Source organism: Sycon ciliatum, chromosome 8 (assembly GCF_964019385.1).
Source record: "Sycon ciliatum chromosome 8, ocSycCili1.1, whole genome shotgun sequence".
Lineage (NCBI taxonomy): Eukaryota > Metazoa > Porifera > Calcarea > Leucosolenida > Sycettidae > Sycon > Sycon ciliatum.
Genome location: NC_088650.1, coordinates 13,829,193 through 13,850,493, shown reverse-complemented (window position 1 = coordinate 13,850,493; position 21,301 = coordinate 13,829,193). Strand labels below are relative to the sequence as shown.

General features: G+C 46.5%; 1 protein-coding gene and 1 non-coding gene across 2 annotated transcripts; one reads left to right on the top strand and one right to left on the bottom strand.

The window, feature by feature from the left end:
• Positions 1-2,581: 2,581 nt before the first annotated feature.
• LOC135823753 (protein-serine O-palmitoleoyltransferase porcupine-like) lies at positions 2,582-20,329 on the bottom strand. Its single transcript, XM_065336594.1, has 11 exons — positions 19,463-20,329; positions 17,207-17,250; positions 15,369-15,550; positions 14,627-14,733; positions 12,493-12,621; positions 11,868-11,971; positions 9,158-9,234; positions 7,423-7,486; positions 6,774-6,859; positions 5,686-5,790; positions 2,582-3,342 (listed from the first exon to the last, which is right to left on the bottom strand). The coding sequence occupies exons 1-11, from the start codon at positions 19,924-19,926 to the stop codon at positions 3,220-3,222; spliced, it is 1,485 nt and encodes a 494-aa protein (XP_065192666.1). The 5' UTR covers positions 19,927-20,329; the 3' UTR covers positions 2,582-3,219.
• Trnas-uga (transfer RNA serine (anticodon UGA)) lies at positions 14,924-15,005 on the top strand. The gene has a single exon. It is a non-coding gene; the product is annotated as a tRNA-Ser (tRNA).
• Positions 20,330-21,301: the final 972 nt, after the last annotated feature.

Below are 21,301 nucleotides of genomic sequence, written 5' to 3'. Positions count from 1 at the left end.
CTCGTTTCGCGCTTTGTTACCGCCCAGCTTTTTGCCTTGATATTATGCTCTTTCCCATTTTTTGTCCTTCTATGTACTTTAGTTGTATTCTCATCTCTCTCTCCCTCCGCTTCTACTTGGTTGCCGGCCCCTCGTCTTTTCAGCATCGTGGTTTGGGCTGCACGTTCTTTGAATGTACCTTGCACTAGTAATGTTTTCCCAGTCTTGTCGTACTGAGTGTGGGATTGTGAAACCAGCTCTGGAAGCTCATCAAACTCGGACGTTGCCGACGGAACGCACGACTCTCTGTCGTGCGCCTGTCTATCCAAAGAAATTCCTCGTCTGTGCTTGGCTCGTCGTTCACTCACTGCCATCTGATATCCATGTCGCCTCTCCTGCCATCGTCGGCAGCGCCACCGATGCTCGTCCTTGGCCTTGGTCGTCGGGTGGGAAAAGAATGGAAACGAGTCGCCAGCAGCTAGCCTTCAGCGCCAGCGCTGTGGAACATCGAGCCCAGCGTTGTTGAACGTTCAGCCCAGATGCCATAAAAGGACATTGGACGTTTGTTGTTGGTTCGACTGGTACATGGTGAGGTGGGGGCAAGCCCGGAAAGGCATATCTTAATCGTAATGCTTTGAGCGACATCAACTGAAACTGCCAGCTGTTGAGCTACCGGTAAGTCCTAGTATCGGTAGATTACGACTTGTACTCTTGTTGAGTCTGCATTTTGTTTTTGTTCACACATGTACTAGGCCACGCGTGCACGGTAAAATGAATTCGCTGCTTCGTGTTTCTCGTTGCTTACTAACACACAAGAAGAAATGGGAAAGGATGTGGCATTCTCGCTCCACATATACTGGCATACACAGAGATATAGACAGCAATAGCGACAACACACAAAGCGAAGGGTAGTTGGCCGCAGCCAGATGTGTGTGGTAGTTGGCCGCAGCCAGATGTGAACCGGATAACGAGTGAGGTATGGAAGCTAGGACTGAGAACAGAGTGTCTCAGATAGAATAGGCGTGCCAGTGGATAGCAGAAATAGGCCATGATGCAGAACCACTTGGGACCGTCAGATTAATTTTCCTGGACCGAGCCAGCCGGGAAAAAACCCTCGCGCCGACGGACGCATTTGTGAGGGAAAAAACCGGGTGTATATCCCCAATGGCGATTAGGCATCATGTAGGCATGGCAAGCACATCACGGCAAACAGTGATAAAAAGCAATGATAATATGCACAGAAATGAAGGGTGGGAGGGCAGGGACACTGGTGAGACTCAAAACTGACTGAAGAAGTCAGGAACAGAAGCGACAATAAAGAACACACCAGATGCCATATTTGCAACTGAAAAATTTCGCGAGAAATCATTTCTCGCCTATCTCGCTGCGCTCGGCCGGCGAGAAATACGGGTACTTCCTCCTTCGTGACTTTTAGAATCTGTAAGTAAGAGTAAGCAAGCGGTAGATGGTGACTCCAGTGACACGCAAGCAAAGCCAACCAAAGCCCCAGCGAGAGCACAGTATGTAGACCATATTTTTTATAGAGACTACAGCATGGCTATTTGGCCAGAAACTTCGGCAGAAAGCCATAAAACCTGTTTCTATGGGTTTTCCTCCCATACTTGCTCATCGTGACTACATGACTGCATGGCTCGTAAGTGACAGAATTGTCTGATTGTTTAGTAGCTGGTGGTGTTAGTGGACAGTATAGCGTAACTTGTAGTTCCTTGGTCTTTCTCTTTGTATAAATTAGTGGGTGTGGTACGCTTTACAACGGCCAAAGAGAGTTGGAAAGCTTGTGTCTCAGTGGGTAACTTTGCCGTTGCCGACTCTGAATGCCGAGCCACCACGCAGAGACTTCTCTGTGTTATTGTTGTAAAATATACCACAAAGACTTGCAGATTCTCCTAAGATTTCAACATTCGAATTCCACTCTCTAAAGCTGTTGTACTGTGTTTGTACGAATGGCCCGTCGTACCATGTCAGGTCATTTCTATTGACCAGCAGGAGTCCAGTCCCCCCCCCCCCTCCCCTAACGATAGTGTCACCATACTGGAAACGAGACGGGTTGCTTATAACTTACATGTACTTCAAAGTACATGAATACGTCAGTACAAACACTGAACGCAATTGCAGTTGTCGCCAAAGAATCCAACCCGTGAGCCGAAAGCAGCGTCCAGGCTTATGCGGTCACTGCGGCCCTCGCATGGGTTTTTGGACCTTGCCTGATGTAATTGAAATGGAACCCTCGTGTTCAGCTTTTCACTCCTGGGTCTGATTTCTTCGGTCAAGACTGTAGAGTGCAGCAGAAGCAGTGCTGCTATGGCTGTGAGGAAACATTTTCTAGCCCCTGTTGAGCCCGTCCCGTGGTTTCATTTTTCTTATTTGTTCCTCCTATTATGGTTGTGAAAATTTAACTCGAATACTGAGCCAATAAAATAATATAATTACAATAGAAGAAATCACATCGCACTTTCTGACTGCTTGTTATTTTGTTACAGTCGTGGATAGTTGCTTCAAAACTCGTTTCCATGTGATTTCTTCTATGGCATTGGATTTCTGACTAAGTGTTCTTCTTATGGCTCTAAAGTCTTAACCATGCTGTTTTTGGCGATAGGGTTTTGTTTCGAAACTGCTGCTTTTAGGAATGCAAATACCTGATGGCAATATCGCCTAAACGGCAAGAATTGGTTCTTGTGCAGTGTTTGAAATGGGTGTGTCCAGCCAAATACTTTTCATAAATTGAGTTGCAATACAAAGTTCATTAGTTGAGGGAAAGGTGGGGGAAAAATGTAGTTTAAATTTCAAGTGGCAGACTGAAACTAGTGTAGACCGGCATTTCATATTAATATCGAAATAGAACAGTGGGAGATGAAAAGCAAAACAATTAGTTACCGTAAGTTAAGTTATGGTTGTGGTTGATCGATCAATTTCCATTAGTAACTGGTAGAGCTGAATTAATTTTATCCCTATACTGTAGAATTGGAAAACTCTCAAGAAATCTCCAAGAAATATGCGTGACTGTGGGCGTCGCACAACATGGAACATGAATAGTTGCAGAATCGGGATGGAGTTTGAAGCAGTTATCCAAGCCAAGCCCCAAAGAATACTGCGGGTGCTCAGGACACCTGCATGAACAGCCAGTCTGTCCCCCTATACGGGACATTATAAGCCTGGTCCTCTGGTGTCTGTGATGGAGAAACTCTACTTTATGCATTTCCAGTCTGGGGAGGTGGGTACTTAAGCCGTCTTTTTCTTCGGTGTTGGTAGCAGCACACTGAGTAGATAGAAGGCAAATGCCACAATGTGACTGGCAAAGTCCAGACTGCGCCACTTGCTTAGCGTGTGCTCCATGCTGTGACCCTGTACAACACAACAGCATGAACACACATGCACGCACGCACGCACACACACACACACACGCACGCATACACACTCACACACACACACACACGCACGCATACACACTCACACACACACACACACTCACACACACTCACTCACACACTCACTCACACACACACACACACACACACACACACACACACACACACTCACACACAAAGAACACAAACCAACAACATATCCTTGAGTGTCTCAGAGTTTGCAGAATACATCTCTTGACACTTGCCAGAGAAGACAGGAACTGAGCGTATGCACAGTCCATTCAGAAAAAGATGAGCGCTGGCTCTGGAGAGCTCCCGTGTTTGGTGATGTTGCCAGTGCCGCGAGATTCGAAACTTGAAAAATGGTCCAAAAAAGGTACCTTACCTGGGGTTTGAACCGAGAATGTACTGTTCTGCAAGTGGAGTGCACGGGTTGGATTTTCATGGCTTTTCGCAAATTCAGTGCTTTGGGGGCAAAACCTGGCCGAAATCCTATTCTTGTTATGGCTTGCTCTTGGAGATATAGACTTCAAAAACACAATTGGAAGAGCATTCCATGGGGATTGCCAAAAAAATTATGACAAAAACTTGATCCATTTATGGCCAAAAGGTAGGATATCATCTTTTTCTGAATGGACTATAGTCACATTGAATCTAAGCTTGACCTGTACTAAGCATAGATGCTATGTGTATAGAGACGCAGGCTTGCAAAGGCTGTTCTGAATCTTCTGACCAGCCTGTCTTGATTTATTCTGTGATAGTGTTTCTTCTTCTTCTTTCTGCAGCTGGAAGAAGTGTAGCCATATATGATTACTAGTCTTTTATAGCCTATCCTGGCTCTACTCTGATTGGCTAAGGGCGGTTGACTAATGAACTTCACACCTGCAATGATTGTTCAACCGCCTTCAGCCAATCAGAGTTCAGCAAGTGTTTTCTTCTTGGCTTGCTGATGCCTGAACTCTTGTTGTTTCTGCAGAGTTCAGCAAGTGTTTTCTTCTTGAACTCTTGTTGTTTCTGCAGAGTTTCAGGTTTTCTTCTGGTCTTGCTGATGGCTGAACTCTTGTTGTTTCTGCTTGAGAAAGCAAAATATAAGCCGGCAACTCTGCCGGGGAAGGAAGAAAATCTAATATTCCAGTCAGAGTTCAGCAAGTGTTTTCTTCTTGGCTTGCTGATGGCTGAACTCTTGTTGTTTCTGCAGAGTTTCACCAAGTGTTTTCTTCCGGGCTTGCTGATGGCTGAACTCTTGTTGTGTCTGCTTGAGGAAGGAGAAACAAAAATTCTGCAGAGAAGGAAGAAATCTAAAATCCTGGAATGATTACTTATATAGCCTATCCTGGCTGTGAACTTCACACCTGAAATGATTGCCAATCAGAGTTTCAACAAGAAGTTCAGCCATTTTTTGTTTTCCTTCCTCAAGCAGAAACAAAATCTAGAATTCTGGCCATCCCAAACCCCGACCACCATCCCCTCCTGGAATGATTACTTTTATAGCCAATCCTGGCTGTGAACTTCACACTCCCTCCTGGAATGATTACTTTTATAGCCAATCCTGGCTGTGAACTTCACACCTCAAATGATTGGTCAACTGCCCTCAGCCAATCAGAGTTCAGCAAGTGTTTTCTTCTGGGCTTGCTGATGACTGAACTCTTGTTGTTTCTGCTTGAGGAAGGAAACACGAAAATTCTGCCCGAGAAGGAAGAAAGCTAAAATTCTACCGTAGAGCGATTATCTCGTAGATCATCACATTAGGCTATTAGACGGAGTAGAACCAAATGCTAGTAGCAACCAGGGGGGGGGGGGGGAGCAGCGATGATTTAACCACTAAGCTGAGGCCTTTCAACATTTACCCAAGCACATTTACCCAAGCACAAGCTGGTGGGACGCAGCCCCCGCTGCACCCACCACACACTTCATGCACAAACTACAATGTTTCTGTCGTCAGCTTCGCACCCTATACCAGTGCAACGCTTAGTCCTACAAGTCCAAGTGCTCAAAGGTCTAGGAATGCACACTCCTTGGCATGTACAGTCCTACTCAATGAAATCCAGCATTGTCACTCAAATTTGCACCTTGAATCGTTCCGCAGCCCAATGTTCGCAGGTCTAGGGCTGCGCAAGGCCCGGCGCGTACACGACTGGATTTCATTGAGCAGCACTGTACTAGATCTACTGTGCACCGACGCGATCGGAATTCGTCGAGCAGCATGGGCATAACGTTTTAGAATCCCTGGACATTGCGCACAGAGCCACAGCTGCTCCACATGCTATGGTAATGTATGATACGCGCACCAGAACAATAGAGCATTCTGATCAACACTTACCATTTCTCGGTTTTGAGAGTTGTCGAACATCACGCCCAGATACGCTAAATGAAACATGGCTAGTGCCATGAAGAAGAGGTTGATGAGGCGCACCCAGATACGACTCTAGAGCAGTATGAACCGTAACAATAAAACAATGCAAGGATACACATCAGAGACTGGTAAAATATCTGGTTGACATGTGAGAATAATAGAGACAGAATATCATACAGCATCTCCACAATTATATATCATACTGTATTACACTAAACTTCCAGGGCAAAGAAGGGGACGTGGCTTACAATAGAGTGTGACATCTTACTTATGTGCATGTATTGAAACAATACGCCCGAAGTGGAGTTGCGTCTTATACTCGTAATCGAGTGTGCCTTGTAATCGGGGAAATATGGTATACGACTCCAGACCAGTCAACACGTAGTGTTAGGAGAGAACTGTCCGGGGAAATTCAATCTCTTGAATACGGTACTGCTTTACTCGAGTACACAGAACAGTGTTTCTAGTGCAAGGTCCACGTGCCAACCGACACCAGCTTATTCATGAGGTGCAGTTTCACAAACCCAGAACATGAAATGGAAGAACCAAACACGAAGTGATTGCATGTCTGGCTAATATGTCAGAACGAGGTAGGAGGGTGGATATTACACAGGCAAAGGCATCGGTGTACCCCAACCATGCACACCACCCACGTGTCCCACCTGCACAACCCATCCAGGTACCGCATGCACCCACCGACGTGCCCACCCATGCACTTCACCCTTGCATCCCAGGTAGCTCCCCTAGGTTGAATGTGCAGTTGTGCTCTGAAATGCAGCTCAGACTACCTAAAGGAACAAGCACGGAGCCAAGTGCAAACTGAACCAAGAGGCCCGATTTCAGTGTCCAGGTAGCCGGATATTAGTCTATGTATAGGGTCCGCAGCCCTATAAAAGGTATGTTTTCAAAACGTGGCATGCAAAGCATACAAAGGCAAATGGTATGCTTGGAGAATTTGAGCCAGCCCTTTTGGACACTGAATAGATTCACATAACAGACATGCTCACAATCCAAGAACTGAAGTGCTGGCACACACAATGACCAACGCTACTCACCGATTTATGGTGATGCTCACACCCATCCTTACAAGCACGGGCCATGATGCAAGCATCAAGACAACCAGCCAGCTTGTAACGTACCCCTACCAACAGAGAGGAGAAGAGAAGAGGAGAGGGAGAGAGAGAGAGAGTAAGTTACATTTATAAAGACACGTAACTCTAACAAATGAGGACTGAAACCTCTACAACTAGGTTTTTGACGCCTGAAAGCAGGTGCATGATTTAACAAGCAGGTTGTCAGTCTAGATTTTATGCGCAGATGGAGAAAAAAAGCGCAGAATTTTTGTAATGAGATGAAAAGCAGAAATAATAGGAAAAGAAGAAATGAAAGCTCACAACCCCGCCCAGCCTTGCGAACTGGGAATGGTGGATTAGGAACCCGGGTTCAACGCTCGAGCAAGCGCTCTCCATTCAAAGTGTTCACAGCAACTGATAGGAACTCGTATGGGGAGAGAGAGAGAGAGAGAGAGAGAGAGAGAGAGAGAGAGAGAGAGAGAGAGAGAGAGAAAGAGAGAGAAAGAGAGAGGACGGATTCCAATAAATACCCAGCCTGCCACTAGACATTGCCAGATATATCACTGAGAGTGACCGAAGGCTATGAAAATTTATAAAATTACGAGAAGGGTATCCGCAAACACGTGCTTACCATTCTCAATGTAAGCAAAGACTCCGATGGAAAACAGAACAGCAGATAGCTGAAAATTGAGACCCTGCAACATCACACAAGAGAGATTGGCGAAATTGATCCAACTACGTTTAAAAAATAAACAGGGTTTGTGACCACCCTAACGGAATTTCGGTGGTCTATGAAGGCAGGATATAATTTATGTGGAGGTATGGCTTGTTTGTGAGATGACCGGCCTCCAAAGACAGTTTATGTTTCACTAAAATGGCCACCAAGTTACCACCGTTCTTCTGTACTAAGGATAAGAACTCCCGTGCTTCACAGTAAATGCAAATGTTGTAATAAGCCAACCATTGCGGAGTAGTCTTTGCAGATATGAGCAAGGCGTTCGACCATGTGCAGCACACAGGTCTGCTGGATGAGCTAGCCACCACTGGCGTAGGCGGCACTGTCCTCAAGTGGTTCTCAGACTATCTCACGAACCGCAGCCAGCAGGTTACTGTCAATGGTGAGAAGGGTGACACCAAACCCTGAACAAGAGGGGTCCCCCAGGGGTCTGTTCTTGGGCCTTTGCTTTTCTGCGTCTACATTCGCCGAGTACCCGATATATTTCACCAGAGTGTCGTGCAGCTGTACGCTGATGATATTGCGTTCTACGTATTCGGCTCTGATGTGGCTACAATTATGCTACGCTTGCAGGATAGTATGCGGTTGCTAGAGCAATACCTCGATGAGAAAGGCCTTCTGCTAAACCCCACTAAGACACAGTTCATGTTGATACGGCGTCCTGCCCTGCCTGCACTGAGCCCAGCCCTGTACCTGACCTGTAAAGATATTGTCATTTCCCCTGTCTCTACTGTGAAATACCTCGGTATACTAATCGATGAGCATCTAACGTTCCGCCCACAAGTAGAAAAAGGTGTGTTCAGCGGTCTTCGCTAAACTAGCCTGTTTTGCTCATGGCCGTCGCAATTCATCAGCTACAGCTCGGAGAACTTTCTACTTGTCAATTATACAGTCTACTCTAGAATATGCAAGTAATGCGTATGTGCACTGTTTGAAAATTACCCTATATAACAGGCTTGTAACGGTCAGCCATATTGCGATGAAGAAGGCATTTGGTTTAGATAGAATGACCCCAACTGCATTAGTTTTACAACGGTGTTATCTGTATTCGTTTGAGCAAAGAGTTAATTTGAAACTATACGTTTTGGTCTATCGCTGCTGGTCATCAATTGCTAGCCCCCTCCTTCAGTCACTGTTTCTCCTGCGTTCAGTTGGACCGCACACAAATGCTCGGACTCGTGGCCAGGATACAGCTGCCTTAGTTTTACCTACTGTACATATTGGGTATGGACTGCGCTCAGTTTCTTTTCTGGTGGCAGGTCGGTGGAACACTCTTCCTCCAAACTGTCGTCAGGCACAATCTGCTGGTACTTTTGCTCACCTCACAAAGATTCACCTACGGTTCCCTGTAACAAGGCCATGCCTGTTGGGACTCCCCTAGTCAAATAATAAATACTACTACTACTACCATTATTACTCCCAGTCATCCCCACATTCAAATAATTTACAATGGAATTTCAGGAACGCTTGGATGAGACGAACCATTTGGCACATCCAGCATACTTCGCATACAACACACAACGCGGTATGACAAGCTCGGCTAAAGTGGGCCCTCCCATAACATGATCCCACAGTGGTCCTGGGGGAGTTTTTCTTATCCAAGTATACACCGTACTGTACATATACTCACGTGGAGGATGGAGCTGGCAAAGTACGTTGCCAAGACGGCAATGAACTGCCCCAGGTGGCGTGTCGGCTTGTACACATCTGCTCAGACAGTCACACAGGGTAACATAATAAGTCACCGAGAATATGTAGCCAATAAGCTGCAAATGCACAGATCTAGTCAGGCTTGTGAGAGGAACTCAATTGAGCCAGCACTGCTGAGATAATCTCTTGTTCAACTTTCGTTGGAAAATTCCTCACAAGTCAGTAGAAGCCTTTCTAACAGTTACATTGATCTGTAGGAAAGGAATTGGGTTGATGCAGTCATTCTCAAGTACATTGAAAATCTAAACAATATCCACAAAGTCACGTGGATTCGGCGCATGGCCATCCTGAGGCAGTCGAACTACTTGAATGAGACTGTTCGAGGTGAAAGGAACAGGTTATGTAAACGATATTCCGCTAAAACTCCCTCAAAGATTTTTCACTTTTGACGGCGACAAAATACCAATAACGTAAAAGCTCTCACATCTTATAACTGTGTTGTAGCAGCAGCAGGAAAGGTGACAATAAAAGAACCATCCATTGTAGTGAGACCCCAGGTGCAAAGTTATGGTGTCGGTGAGAGAAGGTGCCTCTTTTGCTATAACTTTGCAGCTTAGAGCAGTCGTGTATTTGCACTTACGTCATTCCCGCAGGAGTGCTTTAGTAGTGTTTTATCACCAATGATATGAGCCGTCAGATGCGAAAACCGACCTTATGGGAAACACTGCACAGTGCAGAAAAATCCAGTTGAAAGTTGGCTAGTTTACGCACTGGTGCGCCTGGACAACCAAGCTACAAACCTTCGTATTTCAGTCAAATATCGGTCTTTCGGGACAATCCAAGTATGTAAATCGAAGAGAAAACTCCAAGGAATCCAATGCAGCAAGCGCGATCGCGGCACGATGCTGCGTTCCCCAGCTACGAAGCCTGCAAGATACGTCACGGCACTTTGCATTTCTACGTGCAAATCAAACGATCCAGACCAGGGGTTTCCCCCTTTTCAAGTGCCCTACGATCTCGGCAACAGTCTCAGACGTCTTGGAAGCTCTCAGTGCATCTTCACGAAAAAAAATTGAGCGTCCTGGGATAATGGAAATGGAAAAGGCGAGCGATCTTCGTGTGACGGCGCAAGTCCAGCGCTGAAGCGATGTCTGCAGCTTGTTGCGCTGGTGCTGTGCTTTATTTGCTATCGGGTTTGGGCCCAACGGGTTGCTCGGCGCCAGAGCTTTCCAGAAAGCCCAAGTTTGTGGAAATCGGTCAAAGGAAACAGGAAATATTCTCCAAAGTAGGTAAAACAATTGTTGGTATTGCACCCAAAATTGAGATGCAATTTGTAACGGTCTCCTATTGTAGAGGCTATAACTTTACTTCCCTTGGTCCAAATCAACTCTAGTTTTTTGCATACGACTCCTGATGCTCCTAGCTTTCAGATAATACCACTAGTACAAATATGAATTTTTTCCCATAAGGTCTGTTTTCGCATCTGACGGCTCATATACTATACAGTCTCACAAGAAGCAAAACAATTATTAATTCTTACTCTAGCATACCACCACTAGAAAGTAAGAATTAGCAGTTTTCCTTCTTGTGGGACCTTATTGTAAATTATTGGTGGTAAAACGCTACTTAAAAAAAACCCACACAGGTGAGAAGATTCAAACGTCATGTCCGGGTACTGTCATTGCCAACTTCCAGCACGTTCCTAACAACGTATTTTTACACGCCCTCTGCACATCACACTTCACGTAGCTGGTCATGTGCTAGCAAATAGCTCGCAGAAATAATTGGTGGGATTATAACCAGTGCGATGGTACATACTCCCCTGTTTCCATATACAGTAAGTCTACAAATCTTCGGCCAATTCAAATTTCGACCTCCAAGGGCTAAAACCCATTTTGGCCGCATTACATATTCGGCCTGTACTACTGCCGCCTGTATACAATGTCACACTGAACCTTGCACAACAAAATTTTCGGCCAAACATGACCAGGCCGAAAATAGCCGAAAATAAATATGCGCCGACTATTAGTTGACTTACAGTATGAATAATCAGGTGTCACTATTAGTGTGACTATTGTATGAAAGATCCCATACCGTGTTTGTGACATTACGTGAGTTAGTGTTGTGCATATGAAGTTGCAGCTGGAGACAAGCCCGGTATACCTAACGTTACCTAGCAACTACTAAGACTGGCGAAAATCAACTGTGTATGCATGTCATCTTCCCAGGGCATGCCTGGTATCTTCCCAGGGCATGCCTGGTATCTTCCCAGGGCATGCCTGGTATCTTCCCAGGGCATGCCTGGTATCTTCCCAGGGCATGCCTGGTATCTTCCCAGGGCATGCATGTCATCTTCCCAGGGCATGCCTGGTATCTGGGTTAATGCCTCGGCATTGGGTTCATATCTCCAGGTGGCGCTCTGTAACCATATCACACGATGATAACATTAAATGGAAACAAGAAAAAACGGCGGGACACAAGTTATGTGATAGAGTCCACCAACCAAACCAGATTTTCACCGTTTTTCTTGCTCCCATTTAATATTTTCCTTCCTCACCTTCTGAGTACTTAGCTGATACCATGAACACTTGAACACATACGGGCCATGGGTGGAATAGGCTTGTTTCGGAGCCCAAAATTAAATTCATTGTATTCGATTTCATATACTACTGTGCTGTTTTCAAACTCACAGTTCTTCAAGAAGACATGCATCGCAATATTCCAATTGGTGACAACTTCCACCAGTGAGCGAGGCAACTCAACGTTGTACATTCGCACTACTGGAAGTCCATCCCTGTCAACAACAAAAAGAAGGAAAATTGACCAGTCGCACAGACACATAGAACCCTAACAGATTGGAGGAATCTGAGATAACGGGATATTCTGGGACTCTGATAATCTGGGAACTATGAGGCAGTATGGGGGGGGGGGGATTGTTGTCCTGAATATGGTAAGAGATAGGATGGAGAGATACAGAGGGAGAGAAAGAGGGAGATACAGAGGGAGGGAGGGAGAGAGAGAGAGAGAAAGAGAGAGAGAGAGAGAGAGAGAGAGAGAGAGAGAGAGAGAGAGAGAGAGAGAGAGAGAGAGAGAGAGAGAGAGAGAGAGAGAGAGAGAGAGAGAGAGAGAGAGAGAGAGAGAGAGAGAGAGAGAGAGAGAGAGAGAGAGAGAGAGAGAGAGAGAGAGAGGGACATTCACGAGCATGACAATGAGTCAGGAGGCAGGGAGTTACAGCTGAGAGAAAATTAACTTCAGAGGTGTGGGACGACACAGAGTGTATGCGCACTGCAACACTTGTGAAACATGACCACTTACCAGGACCAAGATCCATCTGCTCGTTGCCTAGCTCCCAGTCCAGCAGCCACAGCGCATAATTCCGATAAATAGCATACAAAGTAGTGACTGTAGTGAAAGGCACCTGCTACGGAGAACGCCAGCGCCCACCTGCGAGGAAAACATGAAGAGCAACCATGGAACATGTCCATGCATTGTGACTGCTAAATTCCCGAGCCGTAGGTGGGCTGTGATCACCGAGTAGTGGCAACAAGTGTGCAGTGGTGACTGGTGAGGATGTGGCTGTTGTGGTAGTCATGCATTGTACATCACGGCTGTAGTACTGATGACGTGCACAGTCATGGTAACAGTGCATTGCGTAATGCTCTTGGCCATATACTGCTGTTGAGCTGGTTTTACAGATGAATAATCTGAGAGACACAATGGCTGGTTGTTTTTTCTTTCCGTGTGCTTAGTCTGGTTTCTTGCATGCCAACGGCTGTCACATCACGACTGTAAGGAATGATACATAGGAGTGACTTCTCCCAGCACGCTATACTCCCTGCCGACTTGACTGACATAGCGCTTGGTGGCACAAGCCTTTCTAGAACTGCCATTGAATCCAGAGCGGTCCGAAACTTTTCACCCAAAAGCAGACATATCTTCTCCAGTCGACCCATTAATGTGGCTATCTTGTTCGTGTGCTAAGGCTGCATCCGTCACATAGTACAGTCAAACCTGTCAAGGCGACCAATCGGATACGGCGACAACCTGTCCTAGAAGACCACAGAAACAAGGACCAAGGGATGCTATTTTCAGACAAATGACCCTGGATAAGGAGACCGCCTGGTAACAGAAACCACCTTGTGAAGGTCCCATGAGCGGTCGACAGGTTTCACTGTACATGTTTTAACTGTTATGCATACGACTGCAATCACCGGTGAGGGTCATGTTTGCTACGACGATACCATGATGCAAGCAACCGCTACACTTCACTTCCATGAAATCTGAAAAGGGTTCCTTTCCGGATTGGTTTTTCGGAAGGAGACTGCCGTATTTCCCCGTAAGTTAGTACATACTAACTTTCGAACTTAGCAGCCACATGAGTACTAACTTTCGGGGGCGGTGCTATCTTTCGGGGAGTACTTTTTATCGGGGGTAAATGACACGCAATGGGAAGCCTGCGCAACTCTAGTGTCCGTGCATACCGTATTTTACCGGTTGTAAGTCGACCCCGGTTATAAGTCGACCCCCGTATCCGGAGGTCTCAATTCTGCGTTTTGAAGTTTTCACCAAAAGAAGCACTACTAACCACTCCCTGCTACTGACACATCAACAGATCATGTAAACATTCCTTATTGGAGGGTATAATGTCTCAATCCTTGGAAAAGGCCAATAAACTGGCAAAATGTGTACACATGGTGCACTCGTGCATGCAGTGCAGGTCATTTTTGGTAAGATACTTATAGTTCGAAGTAGTGGTTGCGACTTCGGCGATGATTTGTAAGAAAGGTTTGCTCCCCACACCGGAGCTCGCGCTATTCCGCCGACTTTACTTGACACTTGACTGACTCACGACTGCCATCCAGAGCACACGAGAAGTCCATCGAACCTTCGACTCGGCAAACCTGCAAGAAAGCACAACTCAAAGTAAAGTCGGCGGAATAGCGCGAGCTCCGGTGTGGGGAGCAAACCTTTCTTATACTTATAGTTCCCTGTTATAAGTCGAATCCCGGTTGTAAGTCGACCCCAACCCTTTCTACTTCTATTTTTAGTCATAAAAGGTCGACTTACAACCGGAAAAATACAGTATGATGTATGTACTGTACGGTGTCTGTACATGTAGGACGGGTACGAACTTACTATCTTTCGGGGGAAACTGTCTTTCGGGGTGATAACCTGGGCAGTGGAAAGTGTATTTTTTATAGGGGATACGAAGTCATTGGGGAGAACTAACTTACGGGGAAATACGGTAGGTTTCGGAGCAATGTCAATAAATCAGATGATTTGGCTGTACTGGCAATCTGTACAATTTCAATTGTACAGACTTGCACGCAAGCAGCAAGAAATATTTAGACTAGATGACTGCAAATCTCATGCACTCAACCGTAAAAAAGAAAGAAATGAAATGAAAGCACATCTGGAGGCCGGCGTGGAGTGCTGTCTGTCGACTTACTTGTGAGCTGACTCGGTCAATATGTAGGGAATTGCACAGCTGGAAACGACGAGGCAAACAAAGGAAATGACGCTCAGGCGAACCATGGCGAAGATCCACCCAAATGTCTGCGCAAAGCAACACCAGAACAAGCCGAAGAAAACATGATCAAAATGAAGGCCCTTAGCTTGAAATCTTCTCACGTCAGACATACAGTCTGTAGGTATTGCCCTAGTAAATACAACACAATACAGTCATCCAGTTGATTCATCTCAGAGTAGAATCTCCATTCCAAGCTGCAAGCACTAACTTGGTCGTGCTGTGGTGGCCGAGTGGTTAAGGCGTTGGACTTGAAATCCAATGGGGTCTCCCCGCGCAGGTTTGAACCCTGCTAGCAGCGTTCAACATTTTTTTTAACAATGCTGTTTTACTTCTTTCATCACTTTCCCTTGCACGTATCAGGGGTGCAATAGGAGACCAATATGTTCCTCAAATCGAAGTTTTTGGATGCCCAAGACATTACCGAGGAAATATTTCTGTACTCTCAGCATCTTCAGCTACCAGACCTGATACTGTTGTTCTTTGCTGCTTTTAGCGCGTATATGCATTGTAGTTTATGTACCCACAGTAAACATGGACCAGCAGTGCTGGCGGCTGCAAGGCCAGCGCCCCGTGGCCGCTTGACTTCTCAACGGACTTCAACGTCCGCTACAGTAGCTGTGGACATCGAAGTCTGGCTGTATACTTGGCTAGGAGATCTTACCACGGGCGGCCGCTGCAGTATCTGCTCATACGTCTGATAGGTCATGAACGGTCCGAACATGACGGCCACCGAGGACAAGCAGAAGCCGACGTGCTTCACGGGCGATAAGTCTGTGGGCAGGCGAGAGCCGTCCGCATCAAAGCTCACCGACAACATTTTCATGGCGACTATCATCAGGGACCCTGTACAGCATTCATTCATGCACACATGACACAAGCAGCAAAAATTATTCAATTATTGTAAATGACACGTACTGGAAGCCATGCTTTCCAAAAGGCACTTGGATCGGATTATGCTGATCCCTCAAAGGATTCATATGATCACCAACAAATAAAGGGAAAGAAATGAAATGAAAAAATTGACTGTCACCACCAGAGCTCGAACCAGGGTCTGTCATCTATGGCCAGCGATGCTCTACTACTACTACTTAGGCTGTCATCACACCACGGTACAAAGCGCTGCGTCTACGTCCATGTAAGGAATTGTTGGTCGTTTGTCATGATGATCCGTATACGGGGTGAAAACGGGAGCAGAGGAAACGGGAAATGTAGACGGGGTGGGGAGAGGGAAGGCATGCGACTTTTTTGATGAATGTGCGTACCAGCCTTTTTCCAAGCAAACTCATACTTGGGGCGTGAATCTCCAAATTTCTCCAAAACGCGGCTGCGTGTACTCGTCAAGAACTGTGCCTGTCTGATGACACGACCACCAATTTTGGGTTTTTCACCGTAGACGTAGACGTAAACGGGAGTCACAGAACGTGGTGTGATGACGGCATAAGCTATGGTGTAATCGTCATCCCTAACATCATTCTTTTGGGCTAATTTCTTGACACACACACACACACACACACACACACACACACACACACACACACAAACACACATTCTCTGATATGGGTTTTGATAACTATATGGAAAACTAAAGAGGAGCTAGGAGAATGAGACAAAGGGAAACGTGCGAGGCCATAATCATGGAGAGTTGAGCCTGCAATCTCGAAATTTGAAATTGTTTGCACCTACTACTGCATCGAATGGATTCATTGATGATAAAAAGTCACTTTGAGTCATGTAACGGATACAGGGATTTCCTGTCAGTGCGTGTCAGTATGGTCTGTGAACCACTGTGTGTGTGTGTGTGTGTACGTGTACATGTATGTTTATTAGGGGTGAAACGATTAGTTCGAATATTCGAGTATTCGTTCGAAAATTTCAAACGAGCGAGTATTCGAAATTTTGCACTCGATCGGTTTTTTTTTTTTTTTTTTTTTTTTTTTTTAGTATTGGCATTGTATTTTTCAAAAACTTTTGTTGTACGGCTGGTCCACTGGTTGCATGCGTTATGCATGGATTTGAGTCAGTATTTTAAGACTTGGACGATGCGATCACCACGGCAAGTAACGTTCTGAGATATGAAAGTACTGATGAAAATCGTTACTTTACACTCTGTACAAGACGTTGGCGACTTTTGTTCTATTTTCACAGATAATTTCTTCCGAATTGGTCGAGAACTCGCAAATCTAGTGCTTTTGAATTTTTGATAAAATACTCGAAATAATCGGATACTCGATCGAATATTATGAACGAGTGATCGGTTGGTCAAAATAGATACTCGTTTCACCCCTAAGTTTATACGTGTGTGTATTTATGTGTGTGTGTGTGTGTGTGTGTGTGTGTGTGTGTGTGTGTGTGTGTGTTATGTGTGTATGTGTGCATGTGTGTGTGTGTGCAAGTGTGTGTGTGTGTGTTATGTGGGTGTGTGGGCGTGTGTGTGTGCGTGTGTGTCTGTATGTGTGTGTGTGTGCGTGCGTGCGTTAGGGACCAGTATGAATCATTTACCTCTCCAACTGTGCCATCTCACAGCATCATAGAGGAAAGCCTCGCTGCAACAACACAGGACAAGCAAAATACAAATACAGTAGAACCTGCCAAAGAGACCACCTGTTCCAGAAGACCACCTGTTCCAGAAGACCACCTGTTCCAGAAGACCACTGCAACCAGGACCAAGGGATGCTATTTCCAGTCAAATGACCCTGGATAAGGAGACCACCTGGTAACAGAGACCACATTTTGAAGGTCCCTTGAGCGGTGGTCGTCTTAGACAGCTGTTTTACTGTACTGACATGTAGCCAGGCGGTGAGAAAGTTTTCAATGGTTTGAGGGAAAGATGCAAACAGGAAAAGTCTGAAGAAAAATTGACTGTCACCACCTCTCGAACCAGGGACCCTTGCTTGAGATCAGCGATGCTCTGACCACTGGGCTATGGTGTAGTTGAAATCGCCTTAGCTGTGAGAAAAGGGGTAAACATTTATGTAAACACTATATGAAATTCAAAATGAGTTTGGATGCTTCGGGAATGGAAGGGAATGTACAGGAATGGATGGGAATGGAAGGGAATGAGCAGGAATGGAAGGGAATATACGGGAATGGATGGGAATGGAAGGGAATGTACGGGAATGGATGGGAATGGATGGTAAGGGTTGGTTCACATATCGCCGGTACGCGCCGGGAGTCACCGGCGGTGGGCTTCTTGCAACCTCTCCCGGCGCATTGCGATTGTGTGAACCAGTGCAGTCGTAACAAAATCATACGGTAAAATATCGCAAAGGACCGCCGGCAAAGTTGGACAGTGCCCAACTCTTACGATCTGCCCCGGGGCCGATCCCGTACAATTTTGACCAAAAGTGGTTTGTGAACCGTTCGCGCCGGTGATCGCCGGCTGCCGGGAGCCAGACTTTGTCAAAATATCAAACCAATATTTGTCCCAAATTTTCCTATATTGAAGCTAGAGAGGAGGTCCGTTCGCCATTCTTGTAGTCGCTTCAAGGTGGCAAATATGTCAGCATACCAGCCCGTCCTTCTCGGATGATCTGCTTGACCATTGTGCAACTGATGAGACAAATACAATTGAAACAAATAAAAAATATGATGGATACATTGACAAGTTCTTATGACTTCATCAACGTTTGCAATCATAATTTCGACACAATCGCTTACTAGACTGCAATAAAATGTGTAGAAGTAGTTTCATGATCCCCAGTAAAAGGTAGCACCGAGTGGCCATCACCGAAAGACCTTGAACTACTGAAGAAACAAAGAATTCAAGCTTCAATTGGCAAACCTGTCGTAGCATTTGGGCACATTCTGTACTACTTTGTAGTAGATTTGGTACTCGAACCGTATGCGTAGCGGATCGGGAGCTGGCTCACCGCCGATGTCTTGCGGCGCCGATTTTGCTTATGTGAACCAATCCGAATGGATGGGAATGGATGGGAATGGATGGGAATGGAAGGGAATGTACGGGAATGTACGGGAATGGATGGGAATGGCATGGAATGTACGGGAATGGATGGGAATGGAAGGGAATGGAAGGGAATGGAAGGGAATGGAAGGGAATGTACGGGAATGGATGGCAATGGAAGGGAATGGATGGGAATGGAAAGGAATGTACGGGAATGTACGGGAATGGACGCGTGGAAGTGAAAGAAGCACTACGGCGCTCAACTTCATGTCCAACACTCGTGTCGACTCAGAGCAGCTGCCAGGAAGCCCGCTTGGGCAAAAAGGGAACAAGCCTCAAAATCCCTCCAAGCGCTGGCGGAGACGAACCTGTCACATATCGTTTCTCAATGCGTGGCCTGTTCACCACAATCTCGGGGTGAGCGCCGCTGACGGGCATGGCACCGCTGACGGGCACGGCGCCGCTGACGGGCACGGCGCCGCTGACGGGCACGGCGCCGCTGACGGGCACGGCACCGCTGACGGGCACGGCACCGCGTCCTTGAAAAAGCTCTACTGTAAGTGAACAAATATTCAGCGCATATAATTATATTTTCGGCTATTTCCGGCCGAAATTTTGTTGCGGCCGAAATTTTGTTTTGCAAGGTTCTGTGCGACTGTGTATACAGGCAGCAGCCGTACAGGCCGAAAATTTAATGGGGCCGGAATGTGTTTTAACCCTGGGAGGCCGAAATTTGAAATGTGCCGAACATTTGTCGACTTACAGTATGGGGTAAGTATCAAAATTGAAAAAAAAATGTTTCTGCAGCCATGTGTCATGACGTAAACTACGGGATAACCAGACAGACCACTTACCATGTCAGTAAGTACGTCAGGGCAAAGAGAGCTGTGACGGGACCTCGGTGCCTCGGGCTCAATCGGTACGTAGCGTAGCCGAGCGCTTCGAACGGCACAAACGCCCGTATGCCCGGCCAGCCGAACTGCAGCCAGACTGCGAGAATGCCCAGGCCGCCGGACAGCATGTGGACAAGAGTCGGCGGAAAGCGCAGCAGGACGGCCACGCGCAGCGCCAACGCCATACCGACAGTGCGCATCATCAGCGGAATGATCTGGTACATGGTCGGGTAGAAGCACTGTGGAAAGGTGAACGCGAACTGCGACCAGGTGTTGAACGTTCCGGTGCTGCCACCGTACATCTGCGACGCCATATCCGGGTCGCGGAAATCATAGTCATAAGCGTACATGAAGCGTGCCTGCTCATCCGCCGTCATATCGCCATCATCCGAATGCATGTAGTGGAAATAGTCATCATCCTCCATTCTGCCCGCGCTAAACTGTCAGCGGGCAGTGTCGAGAACTGAGGTATTCTGGGTTAGTACGCTACTGCTTCTGCTTCACGAGGCAACGCTGAGAATTTCCACGTAGTGTGCGTGAACACCTGCCATTTAGATCGAGATGACGACCTTGCCGCGAGTCCTAGAATTCAGCGTCCCACTTTGCACTAATGTTCCATTGATTTGAACGCTACCGTATCGGAGCAGTCTCCATGTCCAATATCACGTAACGTTATCAGTAATATGACTGGCGAACTACTTCGACAACAAAGAAAAGAATCTGATTTTATTCTATTTCTTTGCTGCTTGTGGAGTTCATTCAGCTAAACTAAACTAAACTAAAGAAACTGAAGCAAATCAACGTACATTGTGACTATGTTGTAGTATGTACATGAATTGTACAATGATTATGTACGTCCAACAAGATCAGAAATGAATCAAAACTCGCACTTCGCTCTTTTTTTATTTTTTGAACAAAGCAGTCGTTTTTGAAATGTGGTGACCTGGAATGTGGTGACCTGGAATGTGGTGACCTGGTAGTTTACATGGTGACCATGCATATGCATGCACGACACCGGTCACCCGAGTCCCGTGGCCCGGGGGCCTTTTTGGATCGCTGCAAATATACGTGATCGATTGTACATGAAAACCTTGTTTTTGTTCAAACATGTACTAGTAGATTGTAATAGTTTGTAATAATTGTTGTTGGTTGACAGCATGAAACAAAGTGGAGGACACCGGGTTCGGAAACAGTGACCTTTCTACGACCATCCACGGTTGGTAGAGCCCCGGTCTGTTGAGACCATCTGAACCCTATGGCCATAGTATGGGTCTTAGACAAGGTTATGACCCTCTTAGACAATATACACGACTGACGTGACGATTATTAGGAGAAGTCGAATCTCCCCTGGAATAACTGGCCTTCTTACAGCACTCCCGAGCGAATGGGCGCAGGTTGTAGCTGAGGGGGGGGGGGGGGGGGGGGCAGGCTGGGTCCCAGTACGGCAGTAGTAGCAATTGATATGGCGGGTTCCAGCGCTCTATCCATGCTATCGCTGTCAAAGCCTGCCAGCCAGCACCTGGGATTTTGCGCCGTGCTGCTTGGCTTCTGGGTCATGAGGGCCGTGTATAACTTACAACTTAATAAGGGGTTCATTCGGCGCATCTTGGAGGACGCTCCGAGTCCCCTAGTCACGATGTGTGCAGCCCAATCCCACCTAGTAGTATGCTATGACAGGGTGCAGGAGAAGGCAGGACCTGGCACGATCCTTCAGAGCCTTCAGCTCATGACAGGTTCAGGGCTTCCATATGTGCACATTAATGGCCCACCCCACCTGACAGCCCTCCTCCCGCCACCTTC

Coding starts and splice junctions, on each gene's coding strand:
- LOC135823753 (XM_065336594.1), bottom strand. CDS start 19,926: ATGGAGGATGATGACTATTTCCACTACATGCATTCGGATGATGGCGAT. Junction 17,251..19,462: donor CTGACGTACTTACTGACATG/GTAAGTGGTCTG, acceptor GTGTTGTTGCAG/CGAGGCTTTCCTCTATGATG. Junction 5,791..6,773: donor GTGAGCATCACCATAAATCG/GTGAGTAGCGTT, acceptor ATACTGCTCTAG/AGTCGTATCTGGGTGCGCCT.